A 19,933-nucleotide genomic window follows, 5' to 3' on the forward strand; every position below is an offset into this window, starting at 1 on the left:
GAGAACATGAAGTCCATTCATCTCCATGAGTGTATTAGAGGCATCCTATGTTTTTTTCGCAGCAATGTTTTTTTCAGAAAACAAATGTAAATTAATAGGTGCTATCAATAATTATCTTCCTATTTTTTGATACAAAATGCCAATTCTACCACGTCAGGAGACTGATATTTTTTGAAAATAAAAAAAAGCAAGCCTTTGTTAGATACAACCTCTCAGAGTTGTTTTTCTGGACATGGACAGCAGCTCCACCACAGAAGCGTAGAGGATGAGCATGCCCTTATCCAGCAGTATTGTCAGACGCTGGGAGGAGAGTCACCTGTGAGTCAGCCACAGAGCCCTGCTCAGATACTCAAGTCAGTGGAGAAGGAAGAGCGGGGAGAGTTGGAGCGTATCATTGCTGACCTTGAGGAAGAGCAAAGGAGTCTGCAGATAGAATACGAGCAACTAAAGGACCAACATTTTCGGAGAGGAATAAACCCTCTTGCATCACCTCCTGACTCCGTTGTGTCACCTCAGCATGCTTCTGAAGATGCTGAGCTCATTGCTGAAGCTAAACTCCTAAGGCACCATAAAGGTCGTCTGGAAGCAAGGATGCAAATATTGGAAGATCACAATAAACAATTGGAGTCTCAGCTTCACCGGCTACGGCAGCTACTCGAACAGCCCGAGTCAGACTCCCGGCTCAATGGCACCTGTCCCTGTGCTTCGCCCCAGCACTCTGCCCTTGGCTTCCCGCTCGAGCAGGACACAAGCTCACAGTTCCATCAGACAGATGACTTGTTAGTTCCACCTCAGGATACCAACACAGATCTAACAGATGTTATGGAGCAAATCAACAACACATTTCCAGCTTGCTGCTCAAGTTTCACTGGCAGACCACAGACCATGTGAAGTGTTCATTGGGATGTGAGCCAGTGCTCCTTGGCGTGCAGCACAGCCCTGTTCTACAACCTGCTGGCCGCGCGTTCCACCTCATCAGAAGCCTGCACGGGACCCCGGGACACACGGTGCGCTCTGACCGCGTGTTCTACTTGAAACAGTACAACACTGAATACCCAAAGACGAGGATGTTGTTTAAACACAAAGATATGGTGAATGTTCCTCTCTGTGTAGACGTGTCTTAACTGGCTGCTCAATGTGTATGATAGTGGCCGAACTGGAAAAATTCGAGTGCAGGCCCTGAAAATTAGCTTGATGTCTCTTTCTAAGGGCCTTCTGGAAGAGAAGTACAGATATCTCTTCAAGGAGGTGGCAGGCCCTACAGAAATGTGTGACCAGAGGCAGCTGGGCCTTCTGCTTCACGATGCTATCCAGATCCCACGGCAGCTTGGGGAAGTGGCAGCCTTTGGTGGCAGCAACATTGAACCCAGTGTGCGCAGCTGCTTCCAACAGAACCACAATAAGCCGGAAATAACTGTAAAGCAATTTATAGACTGGATGCGCTTAGAACCACAGTCTATGGTGTGGCTACCAGCTCTACACTGTGTGGCAGCTGCAGAAACAGCAAAACATCAGGCCAAATGCAACATCTGTAAAGAGTGTCCAATTGTTGGATTTAGGTACCGGAGCTTAAAACATTTCAACTATGATGTCTGCCAGAGCTGTTTCTTTTCTGGCCGTACAGCGGGGATTACTGCAACACGCATATATCAAACCAGGAGTCCCGTGGAAAAGAAGTATATATGGACAGATTCGTGGTAGATGTTTCAGAGATGTTTATTTCTCCAGCCTCATGGCCGGGGCTCTGCCGAGGAACTGAGGCAATCACGGGACCCGAGGGTCCTTGGCCACACGGGGGAACACAAAACAACCAATGGGGAACGAGGCTGACCAGGGGCAGGGAAACCCCATGTCTCCACCCCAGGGCCCATCTCCCAGGGCTCCATGGCAGGGGGGGAGACCCCAACAGTTTGATACAATCTCTCCGAGTTTTTCTGGAAAAGAAAAGTACTAGAAGTACTCAATATCTCTCAAAATCTACTGGTCATCTAAATAATACATATTCATGCAGATCAAACATTACTGCAGAACCTTTTGCCAAGGAGGCAAGCACCGTGAAGTACAAGGTATTTAGACTATGGACTTAAAAATCACCAATAATCAAAATAATTACATCAGAAATATATTCTCCTTTAAAAAATGGTCTCACTACTTACATTACAGCTTTTTCCGGCTCTCTAGGGAAGTCTTCCATATTTCCTGTGATGTAATACAGAGAGCATCGTAAAGTCCCTTCTATATGTCCTCCTTGGGCAGCTTTATAGAAATAGCGTGCAGCAACTGTCTGTGAAGAAACAAGACACAATTATCAACTCTGCATTATTAATCTTCATTGAGATTTCTTCTTCAGGACTCATTTAATCAAATGAATTAAAATAGGTAGCTGGCTAATGAGGGCAAGACAGTTTAACTACTTTTGCACTTAGATGAAATGAATTCTTTCTTCTAATTTTTTAATAGATTAGGCTAGGAAAAGTTTTTAAAAACATATATTCAGGTAATATATGGAACATCAAATAGCAAAGTGTCTAAACATTTAACTAACGCTTGGCTAACATAAAAGTCTTGCATGCACTCACAGAAATAAAAGCAGTTATTCACTAGTAGGAAGATTATTAAGGCATCCTGGAGAACAGGACTTTTGCACTTCGGATGCTAAATGAAGGCTGTGGAGCAGCAGCAATGCTCAGTATGTTCAGCAGAGACCAACCACAGTGCTCAAATCTTTGAAACTGGTTTACAAAAGGTAACACAGATTGAGTAAGCAGGGCCAGAGCTACAGAAGTGGGAAGGCTGTGACTCCACATTTTACCCTCAGGAAGAGTAATCTGTAAAGTAAACCAAACCAGCACACATCCTGAAATAATTTATTTCAAGGAATTTTTAACCATCAATATATGCTTTCTGTGGACTACACAGTATCCATCACAGCCATAACTTCTTGCCATTGGCTTTGATGAATAAAGAAACCCGGGCATTTTTAGGGGTACTCTTATAATCAGTCCACTCTGAAATGTGTATTTTGGTCCCTGGGGAAGGAAAATGTGTTTGCCACATGCACATGTTGGTGAGCACTGCTGCTGTTGGCAGCAGAAATGCTCACTGTCTGGAGTATATCCAGATCTCAGAACTGAAAGGCCTCACTGAAAACATTTTTTGGCTCTAAGTATGAGGTCTGCCTGCATTTATTACAAGTCTTCCTCACTATATTTTTGCTGCTGTTCATACACTACCTAGTAAATTAAAAGAAATATAAATAAAGTAGACCATTCCTACTAGGGGAAAATTTATTTTGCACACACGTTAATGGGTTCTGTCACAGAAAAACAAAATAAAATACTGCCATCTACTAGGACTGTATGACATAGTCACATTTTCAAGTCTGGATTGGAGGCCTCTCACTGCAGTTCTGAGGCTCACAGAAGCTGTGTGAACATAGCATAGCTGTTCATGAGTTCAGGGACAAGGTTGTGTTGCTTTCAGTTACTGTGGAATCCTTTCCCTATAAACTTTTCCAATCCAAAACTGAGAACCCAAAAGGTCCCATGATGTGAGAGCACACACTATCCTTCCTGGCTGCTGTCACTAGAAGGAAAAAAACCTGCACCTGTTTTGTTCCTAAATTAAAAGAATACAAACACATGCACATAATTTTGACTGAGATACCTGAGCAACATCTCCCACCCGAAGCAATCTGACTGAACCCCCCAGTAAAACCCTTCTTTATGATGAAAGGTATCAAAATCCAACTCAGGGTGAACAGAGCAATCTCAAGAATGGGGCAGAAACTTCTAACTTGGGCCCTAATGTAAGAAATAGTACCGTTAAACATTTACTCACTTGATTTCTACCAGGTACTCCGGGGTAAATCCCATCTAAATATAGGACACCAAGGTTGTATGATGCATCTGGATTTCCCAATTCTTCAGCAATTAACCAGTGCTTGGCTGCTTTTCTGTAGTCTCTTTTAAAATTGTGGTAATACCATCCTAATCCATTCACTGCCTGGGGCAAGCCCTTAGGGAAGGAGAACAACAGTCTCAGGTCATACATTTGATTCTGCTTTTTGTTACTTCTGGGACTAGGGGTTATAAAGGTTTGCTGACTTTTTTTTCCCCACTACTCTTCTTTGTGGCCTCGTATTTAGAGTGAGGAATAAGACTCCAGTGTCATCTTACTCTACAGCCACGTGTGCTGACTTTCTCTTGTTGACAAGAACAAACTGTGACTATTTTTCCCATTTCCTCTTCAAAGCCACTTATTCTTGTGAACTCCCAGAAACTGGTTGACAGGATTAGCAATCAAAAACCCCACTTGTTTTAAACTAGAACATTTCCTTGAGAATAAATAGAAAGCAATGAACACAGAACTTTGTAATGCTGCTTTCAAAATGCATTTCACCAACATCATACAGATCTGCTTAAGATATTGCTACTTGCTATTACCAAGTTGCATCTTTGCATTTTGGCTCAAGAGGAGAAAATCTTGAGATGGTTTTTTTTTTTGTTATAATGAGTCACCACCTCCTTGCAAAAACTGGTGGATCATCTGGGGCTGTAAGTATGCCAGCAGTGTTATTAACTTACCCATTAAAATGCAAAAGCTGTTAAACTTTTCAATTCTGATTTTTTTTTTGTATAGAATATGTGCATTGGAGCATGAGAACCCAAATATCTGAGTTCAAGGAGAGCAAGGAAATTGATGTCTCTAGGAGTCTTCCAAGAAGCTGTTCCTCAGATCCTGAATCAAGGGAATTTTGATGACACCATAAAAGCCTCTCAGTTTATTTAAGCCTTTCCCAAACAGGCAGTAGAACAGATAGTCTCTCCTGTTTCAAAGCAATCACAGAACTGACACAAATCTTTTCTCATGGTGGTCAGCAGTGAAGTCTTACTGTCATAATCAGTAATTTAATTCTGGTTCTAAGAGCTAGGAATGTATTCCAGGTCTAAGTACTCTTTCATTTTTATTCTAAGGACCAAGTCATGGCCTGGGTAATCTGACTGTACTAGATCATTAAATGGAGTGAGGCTCCTCTGCTCCGTGGTGCCTATCAATGTTTCTCCCTACTATGGAAAAATCCATGAGGCTTTGGGACATCCAGGTATTCTCCCTTAATGCTTAGGAACATAAGGCAAAAAACATAGTCCTGGATTGAATATTCACTCTGTAAATCACTTAACTAACATCAAGTTGCAAAAGATATAAGTAGAGAGAATTCTTTCTCTTTCACAGAAATTTTGGCTGATTTTGAGTGGTCTAGTCTCCCAATTTGGGAAAATAAGGCTTTCACCATTCATGGTGAGGACACTGGAAGAAGCAAGCAGTATTGACACGGAATTATGGCAACAGGCATTTTATATAAAATTCATTGTTATTAGCACCTGGTACAGAACTCCTACAATAAAATATTGATTGCATTTTACCTTGGCTGCTGCTTTCTTCATCAATTCCAATGCAAGTTTTATATTCTTTTTCACACCTTGACCCTAGGAAATGGATATGTGAAACAATCATTGTTTACAAATGCAGGCTGATAAAAATTCACTTATGCACATTCAAAATGCCTTTTAATGTTGATCCTATTACTTACTGTTATTTGGCTTTAAACAGTTACAACAAAATGAACAGCTTTGTGTTCATCCTTCCTTCACAAAATCTCAGTGATTCAGTCTAGAAACAATTATTTCACCAATATATTCAAGGGATTTTTATGGATAAATAATATCACAGATCATTAATTTTGAGCAGCTAAGGAAGAACGAATAGCATTCAGAGGGGAATAAGTTGTGCACAACTTGGCAGTGAGCAAGAGCTCTCAGCTTTCCTGAAAAAGGATGTTAAGAGTGTCTCTAGGGGAAATACACAGATGTCATGCTTATGATGTTCACACAAATTAATTCCAGACATAGGTCAAATAGATTATGTGTGCTCAAAATCAGCACAAGCAAAACTTAAGCAAGCACTTTCTAGAGAAAAACCCTCTACTGTCAAAAGAATGACAAACAAACAGTTCCTCACTAATATTTCTAACTTTTAGTGCTCTTGAATGTCTTAGGGGGTGACATCACTTAGCTGATACACCTTTATCTGACTCAGGTGGGGTTATGCCTCAGTTGAGCCTCATCTGTCTACTGCTTCTTGCAGGGAAAAGTAACTGCACGCGGAGATAATTTAATTCCAACTAAAAAAAATCCTAGAGATCTAATAAAGGGCATTCTAAGAAAGGATCAAACCTTTACCTACATCTCTACACCAAAGCCTATGCCTACTAGCTGGTTGGATTTTTGAGGAGACAAGACATTAGGAAAAATTACTATCCACAATTTGGTTGGTATTTTGATCTTGAATCTGGCTAGGAACAAAGTAACTAGACTGCTTTCAAATTGGGCGTTTTAAAATTTTTGTGCCTTTTTGGTAAAAGTCAACATTAGCTTCATCACTATTGATTGATTTTCAGAGTAAATCTAAAAGCACTTGTATACACTCTTACTGTGTGTCACTGCAGGTAACTTAGAAACATCATGTTATAGGAATGATTATTTTGAAGTGAAAACATGAAACATGACTTACCTTAAACAACACAATGGCATAATCATATATTAACACTGGATCTTCTGTTTCTATTGCACCCTTTGCATACCATTCTATTGCAGCTTCAGGATTTTTTGCCACTCCTTGTTGGCCCCAAAACAGCATCTGAGCCAAACGTTGCTAAAAGAAAACAACATCAGGAGTAATGCTATAAATGCTAGTATTGAAACTGGAATTGCAGGAGCAGACTTTTGCAGACTTAGATGCATTTCAAATATGTGAAGAAAATACTACACACCCTCAATAGTTTGAAAACAACGGGTTATCAGGAATATTCAGAGGCCTTTCCAGTGGTGGAACGTACTGATACTAACTTTACAGCAGGGTACTTTTTACAGCTGTCAGTATCATAGAAGTCTGGACTGATTTAAGAGCAGAAGTAAGTAACAGATGGATTTGATGCATGCAAATGTCTCAGTATTACAATATATTGCTACCAGTCTCAGATCAGCAGCAGTAATTGCACTGTCTCAAATACAAAACCAGGGAAAAGGATCAGAGAAGGAGGTTGCCAAGACTTGACAACTCTTCCCTTTTGCCTCGCATCATTGTTATGGCTTTTGCATGATTACTGGATATTATTGGACAGGAACATGGGAAATAGTTCAAGCTGGGAAAAAAAAAGCAATTCTGGGTGAAAGGAGAAAATGTCTGTCCACTTTCCTCTGCAACTTTCCTACGTGGTCTATAAATGTACTTTCCTGAGTGTGTCTAAAACCAAGAAAGGGGAAATGTATTACTTTATACCTGTGCAGCTGCATTTCCTCTTGTTGCTTCATGTTTTAACCACATAAAGACATCACCATTTTCTTTTGTTTGAGCTTTTAGCAGTTCATCATCCATCAGTCTTACCGTTTCAACAAATGCCTGAAGAGTAGGTGAACAGAAAAAAATTAATTTCCACATGAATTTCACAATGAATTTCTACATCTGCTACCAAAATGGAAATGTTGTCCATTTTCTGCTTATCCCTAAAAATTCACGATCAGTTCTCAGTTTTAAAATTCTCATCACTCCTCTGCTGGCCAGTGCATTAAGAACTATTCTCACTTCCACTGTAAAAAACATTTACTGATTTGTTCCGAAACTGTAAGTCCACTCTACACGGAGAGATATACCAAGACACCAACAAGTGAAAAAAAACCCCAAACCATCTTTTGGTTTTAATTGCACTTAAAAATGACAAAGAAGTGTTTTTAAGCATTTTAAGGATTTTTAATTTCTATAGAAATCTCTTTCAAAAGATAAAAAAAGCTAGCAGAAAGCTTGATGAAGACCTGACTCACGGCACTCTTATCTTGGTAAATCTGCTGATTTTATTAGTTCTTCAGCAATTAAAATCTCTCTATCTTTTGTACAATAATCGTTCTTTCTGATAAGCCAGGATTCTGGCACTAACCTACCTCGACTATTCTTTACAAATAAAGTTCTGTTACCTCCTGTTTAGCAGTTTATTCTAAAATCATTTTATTGTAACTTTATCAGATAACTATTTAACCAAGTCATTAAATTTGATTATAGAAAAGGTGTAAGTATGGAGAGGACAATTCATCTTTTGTAGGAACTTCATGATGTCTGTCTACTGAAACAGCAGATCAGTTGCTTAATAAACACATCCAATTATATTAATAATTGAAAATCTGAGTGAGGATTTAGGGCCCAAGAATAAGGCTTGGGCTTTAAAAAAAACAGGCTTGTGGACAATTCTGAGGATTTGAGTCCGATTTTGATTTTGATTCCCCCTTCCTAAGAAACACAGTAATGATATCTACATACAATTTGGGGGATTTTGTAACAATCATAGAATCACAGAATGATTTGGGCTGGAAGGGACTTTTAAAGACCATTTAGTCCAACACCCCTGCCACAGGCAGGGACTGAAATCACATGAGCTAGTATTTGTACATCAAGACAAAAATCTTCTAGCCACATAAAATAAATATGAAAAATAACTTGCACAGAAAACAAATTCAGATATATTTATAACTCTTTTACCTGTTCCCCTTTTATATTGTGTTGATCCAGGGATGTCTTTATTGCAATATTACTGTAATAAGCATATGACAGCTCCAAATCAAGTGGATAGTTATTAATGCCTTGGTAATGTTTATAGCCAAGATTCATCACAGAAAGTCTCTCGTTCCCCTGAGCACCAACTAAACTATACAGCAGTCCCTGGCAAAAATCAACAGACATAAACAAGAGTGAATTCACTGCACATCTCACAAGTTAAGCACTTTGCAGGAGATTTACAGGGAACAGAATGTTCATACTCGTAGCTGATTTACTAGCTATATCATGTAAACACAGTTACAGAAGCAAGCACAGCCCTAAAGCAGTTAAAATGTCTTATGTTTGCACAGAAAGACTTGAAAGAAAAACTAGGCTCTAAACACTTTTCAAGTATTGCATTTATTCTGTCACCACTAAGTGTGCAGCAATTTTTTAATGTCATTTTACTACAGTGTTGTTTATACTGTGACACTTTTTATACTCAGCAGTGACTTAACTACTCCCACTGATGCCAACTGGAGTTTTCACACCGAATTCAGTGGAAACATATGGAAGCTAACAAACAGCATTTGAGAATCTTACCCTAGAGTTCTGACAGGACTAGTAGGATGGGATCTATGGCTGATAAGGTTTTAGCACAAATCATCCTTGAGGTACATGTTAGTTGGTCTATGCACCACACATTTGCCAAAAAACATTTTCAGCACTACTATTATTTTTTTACATACACAGTAAGAAAACCAGTGGTGTCCCATGGGTGCTGGATATTAAATTGTTTCCTACACTATCTGTAGCAGATCAAATGATAAAATGACTTAGCCTCCATAATTAGCACTAGGTATACTCTATAATTAGGGTATAAAAAACGTTCCTGTCTAAGGTTTCTTGTTTTTGAAGAATTGCAGGTGAGCTCGGTCTCTGATTGGCCTGTCAGGGGTTCTTCTGATTTCTAATCCTGTATCCACAACAGACACATCATCTGCTCTTTATGAGTGTTTTATATTATACTATTATATCACAATTAAATATCTAATGGAAATTTTAGAGCTGCCTTCTTCCCCGGACATATGAACATCTACCCTTTATTTGACCTTGCAATAGAATCACATCGAAACATTTCAGTTATTTGCAACCTGCCTAAGATGTCAGGAGTTCTCAAACTCTGCAGTTGCTCAGCTGAAGCACGGTCACTTTTTTACAAAAGAAAACTGTCCTACTTTGCCTACCCTTGCTCATTTGACCACAATATGCTCAGCGTCACATTTTTGCACACTCTAAAATCAGACTTCTTTCCTGACTGTACCATGCAACCTTTCCACTTCGGATTTGCCTGATCTGAGACATTTTTCCTACCTGTCTTCAAATGACTGTGGATGACTCAAGGGCTCTTACTCATCCTAGCTCCACAGTGACTAGGAAAAGCAGTACTCTCTATGCTGTTCACTTTACCACCATTTTTAGGTCTTTACTAAATCATTGATTTCCTTGTTCTGCTTGAGCAGGATAAAGTCTCCCACCATCAGGCCTTCATATAGATATCACTGCCATCAAGGTATTAATTAGTAGCTTTATTGGAGAATTCCTTCAACCACCACCTAGGTCTGAAGGCCACTTCACTTTTTTAAATTCAATTGATCATCCCATTTCTTAAAAGCCTTTAAAGGTAATTGATTTCACAGACATAACAGAACATATTAAATGTAGTACCTTTATACGATCCACAGACACACCGAGCCCTGTTTCAAATATAACTGCAAGAAAATAGGAAGCCTTATGGCATCCACAACAACTGGAATCCACCAGGAGAGGCACAGAGGAGCCCAAATTGCTGAGGCCATTGGCGCTGGACAGACCTTTCACAACCTTCTCAAATATCCTCCGGCCAACTTCTACAACTGTATCACTTCCATCTTCTAACACTAAAAATCAAATATAGGACACACAGTTATTGCAAGAGTTAAAATTAGGAACCAATTTCCCCTCCTTAATTTAACGGGACTCAGACAGATTCTGTTATTTCTCATGCTGAATGGTATTCTCAACATAGATAAACAAAATTCCTAGAGACACAAGGTATTATTGAATATGAAGAGTGAATAAAAATCCAAAAGACCATCTCAAAGTAACTAACCACTAAAAGCATAAGGATACTTCTATGATTCCTTCTATCTAATAAGCCATCCTTTCATCTGCAGCATATTGCAACATATAAGCCACATAATACTCCTTTATAAAGTTAGCTGATATGAAAAACAAAAGTATAACACATGAACATAAGTCAAATGATACTAAACTACACAACAAATATTGTTGAGTTATTTAAGAGCAATAAAAAAAAAAGGAAACATGATTACCATCTGGACTACTGAAATCCATCTCTTGTAACAGTTTGAACAAAGTGTGGTACTTTTCCCTGAGCTCTTTTCCCCACATGAAAGCATCACATTTGGATTTTTCTCCATATTTGTGAATCAGTTCCAAATAATAGTTTTCATAGTAACCTAGAGAAAACAACATATTTAAGACATGAAAGCTGACTTTTTGGTCTTGATAACAAGTTTATGACAGAAAAAAAGATGTTTCTAGGACACTAAAAATTCATGGACAAGATGAACACACCCTTAACACAAAGCAGTGCTAAAAATTCATCCAGCTAGCACAGGCCACTTACAAATACATTTAGATTTCTTCTTCCATACTCCAGTCACAATGCATGCAACCGAATTCTAGTTAGAAACATAAGCTAGTTTTCAGCACACATTTAAGCTATGTCATTCTTCTTTCACCAAAGTGGACACTTTGGTAGAAAACTGTTAATTACTGAATGTAAGACAACTTTGGCAGAAACATTCTAGCAAAACCCACCCATTTGCCTCTAGGGTCATTTCAAAAATGAAATGGAAGAGAGGCAATTGCGTAGCGTACATAAAAGCTTGAAAGTATTTCTTTGTCCCTTTATGAACCTCTCTAATTAGAGAAGACATATCAAGATAATTTAAGTTTTTATTCCATGACACAAAAGTATTTGCAGGGACAAAACCCCAGTTCTAGCTATCAGTAACAAGACTAAACTCTTCAAATTGCATTTTTTTCTTGTTATGACTGAATTAAAGTTTACTTTTGATGATCAATATCCAGATTATTAAAGGACGGAAAACAGGTCTCCAAAGATGACAGTTTAGAATTCATCACAGATCAACACTTACAACTTCTGCGCATTTTTTCGCCTTGTCTTACAATATATGAGTAGTCATAAACTATTTCTTGAATGTCCATACATCTCTCGTAGTAAAGTTCAATTTGTTCCACTGTGTCTTTGTCATGATGAGGGTTAGAAATCTATAAAAAGGCAAATGATGGATACATGACATCGCCAGTATCTGTTGTTGTGCATGCTCAGCTAGAAAGATGCATTGTACACAAATAACAAAAGGAAACAGATTCTTCACTACCATCAGCTTATCTGGCACATCATATTAGTGTGTCAGACAACCTGATGCTCGCCACAGTAGACTGTTGTCTATTTAAATGGTCAGCATAATCCAAAAATCACAGACAAATTTCCAAAACTGGCCAAACCTATGTGACTTTTTACCATCAGTTTTATCAAAACCATAGATTAATCAAATGTGTCCAACTCTGTATCATCAGAAACTCTGCGAACAAAACAATACTGAAAATACATCCTTATTAAATATAGATTTACAAACACTCCTTTACACACACACTTCCTGAAATATTATCATTTAGCATTTGAAATGGTAACTAATACTGCTAGATTTCAACAGAAAATTATCATATATGACATATGTTCCCAGATACTATGGTGTTTCATCCCTAGTTTATCACCTGATGAGCACTCCATCTGAAAAAATAAAATAGAGTCATAGTTGGCTGCTAATATTTCAACATTTCCAAGTAGTGCTTCTGCTTACCTGTTCTGTTTCCAACACACTGAGACGATAATATTTCACAGGTCCAAAAAACGCTTCAATACCATTTACATACCCACTGCCCCCAAGAACAAAGTATCCAGCAATGTCATCATAATAGAAATCTTCCCTAAAACTTGAGAACATGAAAGAGAAGTAAGCTCACTATCTAGAGGTACTGTGAAAGAAGAAAGAGAAATTAGTATTTCTCAGAATTTCTGCAACTGACAGTCTTAAGCTCATTGCCAGTATCCTTTTCTTTTCTCATTTATTTATTCTCAAAATCTACTCTGCAATTTAGTGTGATAAATTTTGCAGTAAAATTAACAAATTCCTTGTCTACAAACATATTAAACCAGGAGGGTGTTTTATTTTTCTGATCTGTAAGTATCTTTTGATATTTTATGCATCATTACTCAACCTCAATTTTTTCAGTTCCACATTTCCCTTTCACTTTTCTAAAATCAGCATATGAAAATTTAAGTTACCTTTCTCCAAGAGTTATCATCTGCAACTTATCAATTTCTGTTTTTTAAAGCACAGCAGAGAAGGAACAACCCTGCAGTCAGGGTTGACTTGCCATGCAGTTCACTGTTAGGTAGTTCCCTTATCAACAGTGGCCTTTTTTAGTAATTTGCACAAGAAAGAGTCCATCTTAAATTATAGTGAAAGAGAACAACTAAAGATCCATTTAAAAAATTATTCTGTTGCTTAGAATAAAGAACAGAGCAAGAATACTTTTGGTAGCAATTTTGCTCTCTAACTAAGCAAAGCAAGTAACAATTTCCCTGGTTTAATACTACCTCTCACATCAACAGTAAAACTAGACTTCAGTAAGACCGAAAGTTCATTTGAAGACTGATCTTAATGCCACTGACCTGCCAATCAGCTTGTAGTGGGTGTTATCAAACTCTAGATCATGCACCATGTAAACTCATGGCATTAACAAAAATACTCAGCTTGTGCTTAATGTAAGCACATTAAAGCAAACTGATTTTGAAAGCATAGTGTGGAAAAAGACCACAGACATTTTTCAAATCAACTGGAATCTCAGTTACAAACTTGTGCTCTCCTCCTATTCTCTGTATCTGAACATATACACACATATTACTCCACAAAGGGGAAAATGCTGCTTACGTAAAAGATTGATGATGATGTCTTTTCAAGTTCTTCCCAACACTGCTTACTTCAATCTAAAAGAGCACAAAATATTAATTACAATAAAAGAAATGTTATAGAGTACATTTATTACAGCATCAAGTTGCTCCCGGGGAGGTTTAGATTGGATGTTAGGAAATACTTCTTCACTGAAAGGGTTGTCAAGCACTGGAACAGGCTGCCCGTGTTAGTGGTGGAGTCATCATCCCTGGAAGTGTTCAAGGAACAAGTGGATGTGATACTCAGTGCTCTGGTTTTAGTTGGTATCGTGGTGTTTGGTCAAACGCTGGACTCGATAATCTTTGAGGTCTTTTCCAGCCCAAATGATTCAATGATTTTTTTTCAATCCACAGCCTGAAGTCCTTCTCCCCAGGGCTGTTCTCAACCTACTCTCTGGCCAGCCCATGTTTGTGCTTGGGAATCCCCTGACCCAGGTGGATTGGACTTGTTGAACATCACAAGGTTCACACTGGCCCACCTCTCAAGCCTGTCCAGGTCCACTGGATGGCACCCCTTCCCTCCAGCATCTCAACTACACCACACAGCTTGGTGTCATTAGAAAACTTGCTGAGGGTGCACTCAATCCAACTCAATTAATCAAAGTTGATTTCCCAAAGCAGGATGGTCTGAACATGTCCTCAACTTCTAGTTTTACATTTTCTTTTGCTTTGTCAGCATATACAATTTACAGTATTTCTCTCAGTCTCAGCTACTAACGAGTCGTCAGAGGCACAATCAAATTATACAAATCTCAGCCTTGATCCTGTAATTCATTAGCAAGCATACCTGTCCACCCTTAAAGGAGATATCCAGTCGAAACCATTGCTTCAGAGGAAGGCTGAAGCTAGTTTTCACTGCAAGGTCATCCCCTCTCACGAGATGCATCTGAATATGCACATAACCTGACAGCAAGAAAGGAAGAATAAGAAAATAAACACCACAGAAACATTAGCAGCAAGAATGGGTTTACTAATGCATTCTTCACAGTGATTCTGTCCTTTTCAGCCCCTTCATCACCAACAACAGAAATGTGGGCACTTACCAACCCATACACCAGCTCTCAGAGAGTCCCACAGACAGTGCTCCACAGTATTTCAGTTACACATCTCAGATGCTGATGCTCAGGCTCCCACATGAAACCACAGACTGAAAACCAACTGTCTGAGGGTTAAACAGACTAAATCTAAGGCAAACAGGGAGGCTGCCACAGTTGATCTCAAACACCAGAAAGCAGTTGTGACTTGCAGTAAACAGCACGAGGGACCAGTAAACAGTGGCATCCACTCAGCACTCAACTGGTGACATGTGACTGCAATGATCAAGTACAAGATGACTCTACCCTCCACTTCTTGGACCTGCAAAAGCTACACTCATGGTCTGAGCTTTTAAGACCAGGACAGGCTATTATGATAATCTAGCCTAACACTGAGAATAAAACTGGCCCTAAAACCTTGCCAAATAAATCTAAGGTCAAGCTGATAACTTCCATTTTTTTTGTTCTTCAAAGAAAAGCATCTGGTTTATAATGGACAGATTAATTATCAAAATTGGCTACATGACAGAGAAAACGAAAATGACAAAAATAACAGAGAGGAAGAGGTCAGTTGTCAAACTTGCAAGGAAGGATGAAAAAAACGTATGATGAGAAAGCCAGGTGTGCACTTTTAAAACTCTGCATGCTTATTTCCTCTGTGAGCCTGGCAGCCAGCTCCCAGCTGCCTTCTAACAAGAATAGACCCCCTACTGCAAGTTTTGTGAGACTAAGACAGGGCTACCTCTTTCCTCTGGATCAGGGAAACAGACTGATTCTTGAACACTGCAATGCAGGCAAGACCTTGAATGATTTGGGCTTTTTCTGAGGTTACTTCAAATTATCAAAACTTTTTATGTTGTATGTATATAGGAATTAAGATCAATTTAAAATAACACTTCAATAATAACAAGAAAGCTTGTTCATTGAGGTAACAGGTAGGACTGTTTAATCTCAGTTTATGTTCCTGGCTGTAAGATTCAGGCTATTCTCCTGACAAAGCAGACATTTCCTGAAGTTTGCCAAGACTAGATGCTATGCAACTACTTCTCAGTCTTCTCCTGTTAATTTAGTAGCTACTTTCCTACTGAGACATTATAGTCAAAAAGAAGCATTTTGCAAGGGATCAATTTCACAAAATAGGTCTGATAGCATACTTTTATAAATGTTATTCCTAGGCACAGATCTAAAAAGACTGTATTAGACCTCTTCTGAAAGCCATTAATAATATCCCTTACCTTCCTCATTTAGAAATACAGCAGGAGTACCATACATTTCTTTTGAATCAATAAAATAGAGTATACCACACAGATCCTTTTCACAGTGATGGAGTAGATACAGCCAGATTGAAACGGTGAACCTGCATGAGCAAAAACAAACAAAAAATCCACTCCTGATGAGAAATCTCTCTATATAATTTGAAAAGCATGCATTTCACTTTAATTTAGCAAATCTGTTTCACACATGTAATCTTCAGAATAGAAAAAATCCTCTGCATTGAAAACCCTCAGAACAACCACACTTAAGACTCTTGGATCTTTGATCTCTAACGGCAGACTTTTGTGGTAACAACAGGAGAAGAGAGTAAGGAAGCATTATCTGAATCAATTCCAGAATGCTGGGTCAGAGCTGCTTCCAGATCCCACATTAACAAGGAACTGAAAACACAACCGAGAAAAACTGGAGCCAACCTCCCACATACAGACTACAGAACCAAATCCTCAGATGCATGGTCTTGTCACCTTGATTGTCAAAGCCAGTAAAAACTATAAGCTGTGTCTTCTATACTAAAAGAGAACTGTGAAAATGTGCTTGGGAGAAGCAGTTAAAAATGAATCCAATCTCTGGACAGTGCAGATAGGTATGAATAGGTGTCACAGAAGTATCATAGGATAAATAAAGGCAGAGCCTCTGCAAACTATGAACAGTGCAAAATAAAAAAACAAACACCAACAGTGTTCTAAGTGCTATGTACTTAGAAATTTCCGTTCAAAGCTGGTTGAGGCACTAAAAGCAGAATTTATACCACAGTCTCTAATTTTAAGGAGTTCCTCTGTGCCAGACTAAATCTGCTTCCATGCTCTTAACAGAAATTTGATCACTTATTCCTGTAACATTGCCACAGCAGTTAGGTCAATGCTGAATGACTTTGAAAATTGTACCTCCAATGTACAATTCAGCAAAGCATTATAATTATTATCATATCTGATGAAGTAGTTCACTTTTCTTAGTGACCTTCAGAAAGAGACTTAATGACCCTTTGCATTTCTATAATCAATAAAAATGGTCAATATTTGTTTATAATATTTTAGAATTGGGTCAGCTTGCCTTGCTTCTCGCTCAAGAAATTGCTTAGCATGAGTACCTTGTATCTTTTCCTAAACTAAACCACTGTAGGTCTGAAAGCCGAACACCTGCTTTCCTGCTTTAAAAAAAAATTCAAGGGTGATTAAGTTTTCCCTAATGGAAACTATGCCTCAAATAGCTAATAACACTATTTTCTCCAGAGATGGTACATGGATGAGGTAGAAAGGTTTGTAAATGACAATCACTTGTATATTGATTGTTAGGACCTACAGGCAAACATTGTGCTTCCAGAAATACTGCTCATGTATCCATGCTTATATATTGTTCTTTTCATCTATCATCTCTGCCAATACAGCAAACTCAATTGCCTCAGTCTCCATTCAATCCTTGACTGCCAGTCTGAGACCGTGTTTGTTCTGGACACATTTTTTGGGACAGAGTTTGGGACAATGCTGACTCATTTCGTATCCCCATTGCTGCAGAATGCCAAACAGTGTGAGTAGTCCCTTACAGTCCCAGCCTGCCCTAAGGCTCTCCACCTCAAATGACAGTTACCTATCTCGGGCTCTTTCTTTACAACTCCCTGATTGAGCCAAACAAGTCACCTCAGCTAGATCCATCTGCTTCTGTTGACCTTTTGTAGAGTGGGGAACCACTGTTCTGTCACACAGCCACGACACACACTGAAGACATCACCTGAAGGCAAGAACTATGTGGAGTGGGTACAAAGCTGCATAAATTCATGCCATATACTCTAAATAAGAGCTTGAGTGCCTCAGTGCCAGAAGCAGAATGCAACTGTGTTGGTGAGCAAAGGGCAGCAGACCCATCCTGAAGAGACCAGGAGCTAAAAATTGCTCTGTACTTATGGCTTCATTTATGGTTTGAGAGCTAGTAATTTGCATGCAACCTGTGCTCTCTGGCAAGTCTTCTTTGGCACTCTTCTTGTGGCCGCAGGCCAAATGCAAACCAGCAGGCAAGTTCCAGTTCCTGCAATAATTTCTTACTTCTGTAATGATGTTGCCAGGGTAAGAGGATCTGGTGGAAGGGAGGTATATTTATATATCTCTTTTCCCCTCAAGTTGCAAAATATGACTGAAGAGTTGTGACAGTTTTGGGAAGGGGGACCAGAGTTGAGCAAGATGACCTTATGAGAGTGATTTCTCTGTAACTGAAAAGTGTGCAGGGGCTAAGGAGTTGTACTCCTGTCTAAATAGGAGAGTTTACACAGCAGTGGTAGAAGGAATTGGAGTGAGCTCAAACTGGAAGACTTATCTAGGCAGAGGATTCTATCACTAAGGCCTTGTCAGCTGCAAAATAAACTACAGTGTGAATTTATAGGGATAAAGCTGTTCATGCTGCTTGCCCTTGCAAGAAATCCTACTCTGCTCTTGGTCTGCAAACAATGTTAGAAATGCAGATCTGTCTGTAATGCAGAAAACCCCAGGTTAGCTAGTCATGAGGCAGCAGTCTGATCATGACCGCAGGATACAGCTAACAGCCTCCTAACTGTACCTAACCCATTCAGTGACACCTACCAGTCACACCTCCTACACAGCACTGCACTAACACATACTGTAAGTATCTTCCTGAGGTTCAGCTTAAGCCTGTCCAAAACTGGAATCAGAAGGGTCTGCTAACTAGGTTCCTTTGGCACCTTTTCTCAAACTAGGCAGTATTCCTTTAATTTGTGGTATAGTCCAAGAGTTTAAGTACATTCTATAGCCTTCGAAACCCAAATACGGCCCCATTCAATTACTTGCATATACTTACATGGGATAATCAATCTGATGTTGTCTGACTGTCTCAAGTTCTCTGTTTTCAAACTGTTCAAATTTCTTCACAATTCCTGTTTTTTCTCCACTGGAAGCATATATAAATTCGAGAAGCTGGACACCATCTGCAAAATACAATCTTTCTTTATCTGACAGACAGAAAGCATTGGTAACTAAGTAATAAGATCACACTCCTACAGTCAAACATTTAAATCACGCAACAGATTAAAAGTTAATACAAACTTTCAATAAGTCCTTAAACACAAGTTCACTTGTAGTTAAATAGTTGCTGCTATTAAATACATTACAGCCTTGGACCAAATAACCCATGAAAAGTGAAATTGAGCCTGTTTCCAGATGGAATTAGAAGCAGGGAAAGAGCAGACTTATTTAAATCTAAGATACTTAAAGAACCAGTTAGTAAACAAGAAGTCTTAATTTATGTTACTCATTTAAATCTCATCCTATCTTTGGTCAAGCCTAAGTGACATTACTCCACATCTCTTGGACTTGCTCTCCACTTGCACCTCTCTATATTATACGTATGCATAGATACCAATTCTGTTCTTAACTGATATGGATAATCCTGTAATAAAACTGATGAAGCTGCCCCTCCTGAGAAACAGGAGAAAAATCTTCAAGGCCATGATGTATCATCAGCTTGCCTAGAGAAACCCAAAAACCAAACAAAAAACCCCAAGAAAACAACAAAATAAACCAAACCCTAAGCAATTTGTTACAATATTATTTTAAGAAACAATATTTGAATATTATTTCCTCCTATTGTCTATTATACTGATTTAAGAAATAGATAACACAGACAATAAGATGTTTCACAGTGTTGTCAGATAGCACATGCTGTCTCCAACAAGTATTTTAGAAAGCCCCTAAGGGAAGCAAGATGTTCCCTGTTCTTCTTCAGAGCATTTATATGCAAATGTAGCGAAAATAAATGACACAAATACCATTATGGGATTTTCTAGGAGAGAACAATTTAGGAACAAATGGGCTCTTTCTTTTTAGGTTCTGCTTTGAGTGTGCATTGAGGGCAAAAAGAATTCTCAGCAAGTGTAAAGCTAAAGATAGGCAGAAAAAAAAGTTTAGAAAGCAAAGTTGTTTCAGTA

The 19,933-nt window shown here is 38.8% G+C and overlaps 2 protein-coding genes across 2 annotated transcripts in view; one reads left to right on the plus strand and one right to left on the minus strand.

Annotated features, from left to right (window-relative positions):
• The window catches only part of SEL1L3 (SEL1L family member 3), a 36,270-nt gene that overhangs the window by 10,614 nt on the left and 5,723 nt on the right, over positions 1–19,933 (minus strand). Inside the window, exons 3-16 of the mRNA XM_048302770.1 lie at positions 18,808–18,934; positions 15,966–16,087; positions 14,484–14,599; positions 13,677–13,732; positions 12,543–12,675; positions 11,814–11,946; positions 10,962–11,108; positions 10,315–10,526; positions 8,590–8,769; positions 7,342–7,461; positions 6,574–6,714; positions 5,427–5,489; positions 3,841–4,017; positions 2,157–2,284 (exon numbers count right to left, since the gene is read on the minus strand). Coding sequence (XP_048158727.1) covers positions 2,157–2,284; positions 3,841–4,017; positions 5,427–5,489; positions 6,574–6,714; positions 7,342–7,461; positions 8,590–8,769; positions 10,315–10,526; positions 10,962–11,108; positions 11,814–11,946; positions 12,543–12,675; positions 13,677–13,732; positions 14,484–14,599; positions 15,966–16,087; positions 18,808–18,934 — 1,855 coding nt within the window. The remainder of the gene's footprint in view (positions 1–2,156; positions 2,285–3,840; positions 4,018–5,426; positions 5,490–6,573; positions 6,715–7,341; positions 7,462–8,589; positions 8,770–10,314; positions 10,527–10,961; positions 11,109–11,813; positions 11,947–12,542; positions 12,676–13,676; positions 13,733–14,483; positions 14,600–15,965; positions 16,088–18,807; positions 18,935–19,933) is intronic.
• On the plus strand, positions 1,068–1,620 carry LOC125325662 (utrophin-like; the record flags this gene model as incomplete). The annotated part of the gene is given in 2 exon segments (XM_048302827.1): positions 1,068–1,114; positions 1,116–1,620. Coding segments are annotated over 2 exon segments (552 nt in total), but the record flags the coding sequence as incomplete, so codon positions are not given.

This window comes from Corvus hawaiiensis, chromosome 5, assembly GCF_020740725.1.
Source record: "Corvus hawaiiensis isolate bCorHaw1 chromosome 5, bCorHaw1.pri.cur, whole genome shotgun sequence".
Taxonomy (NCBI): Eukaryota; Metazoa; Chordata; class Aves; order Passeriformes; family Corvidae; genus Corvus; species Corvus hawaiiensis.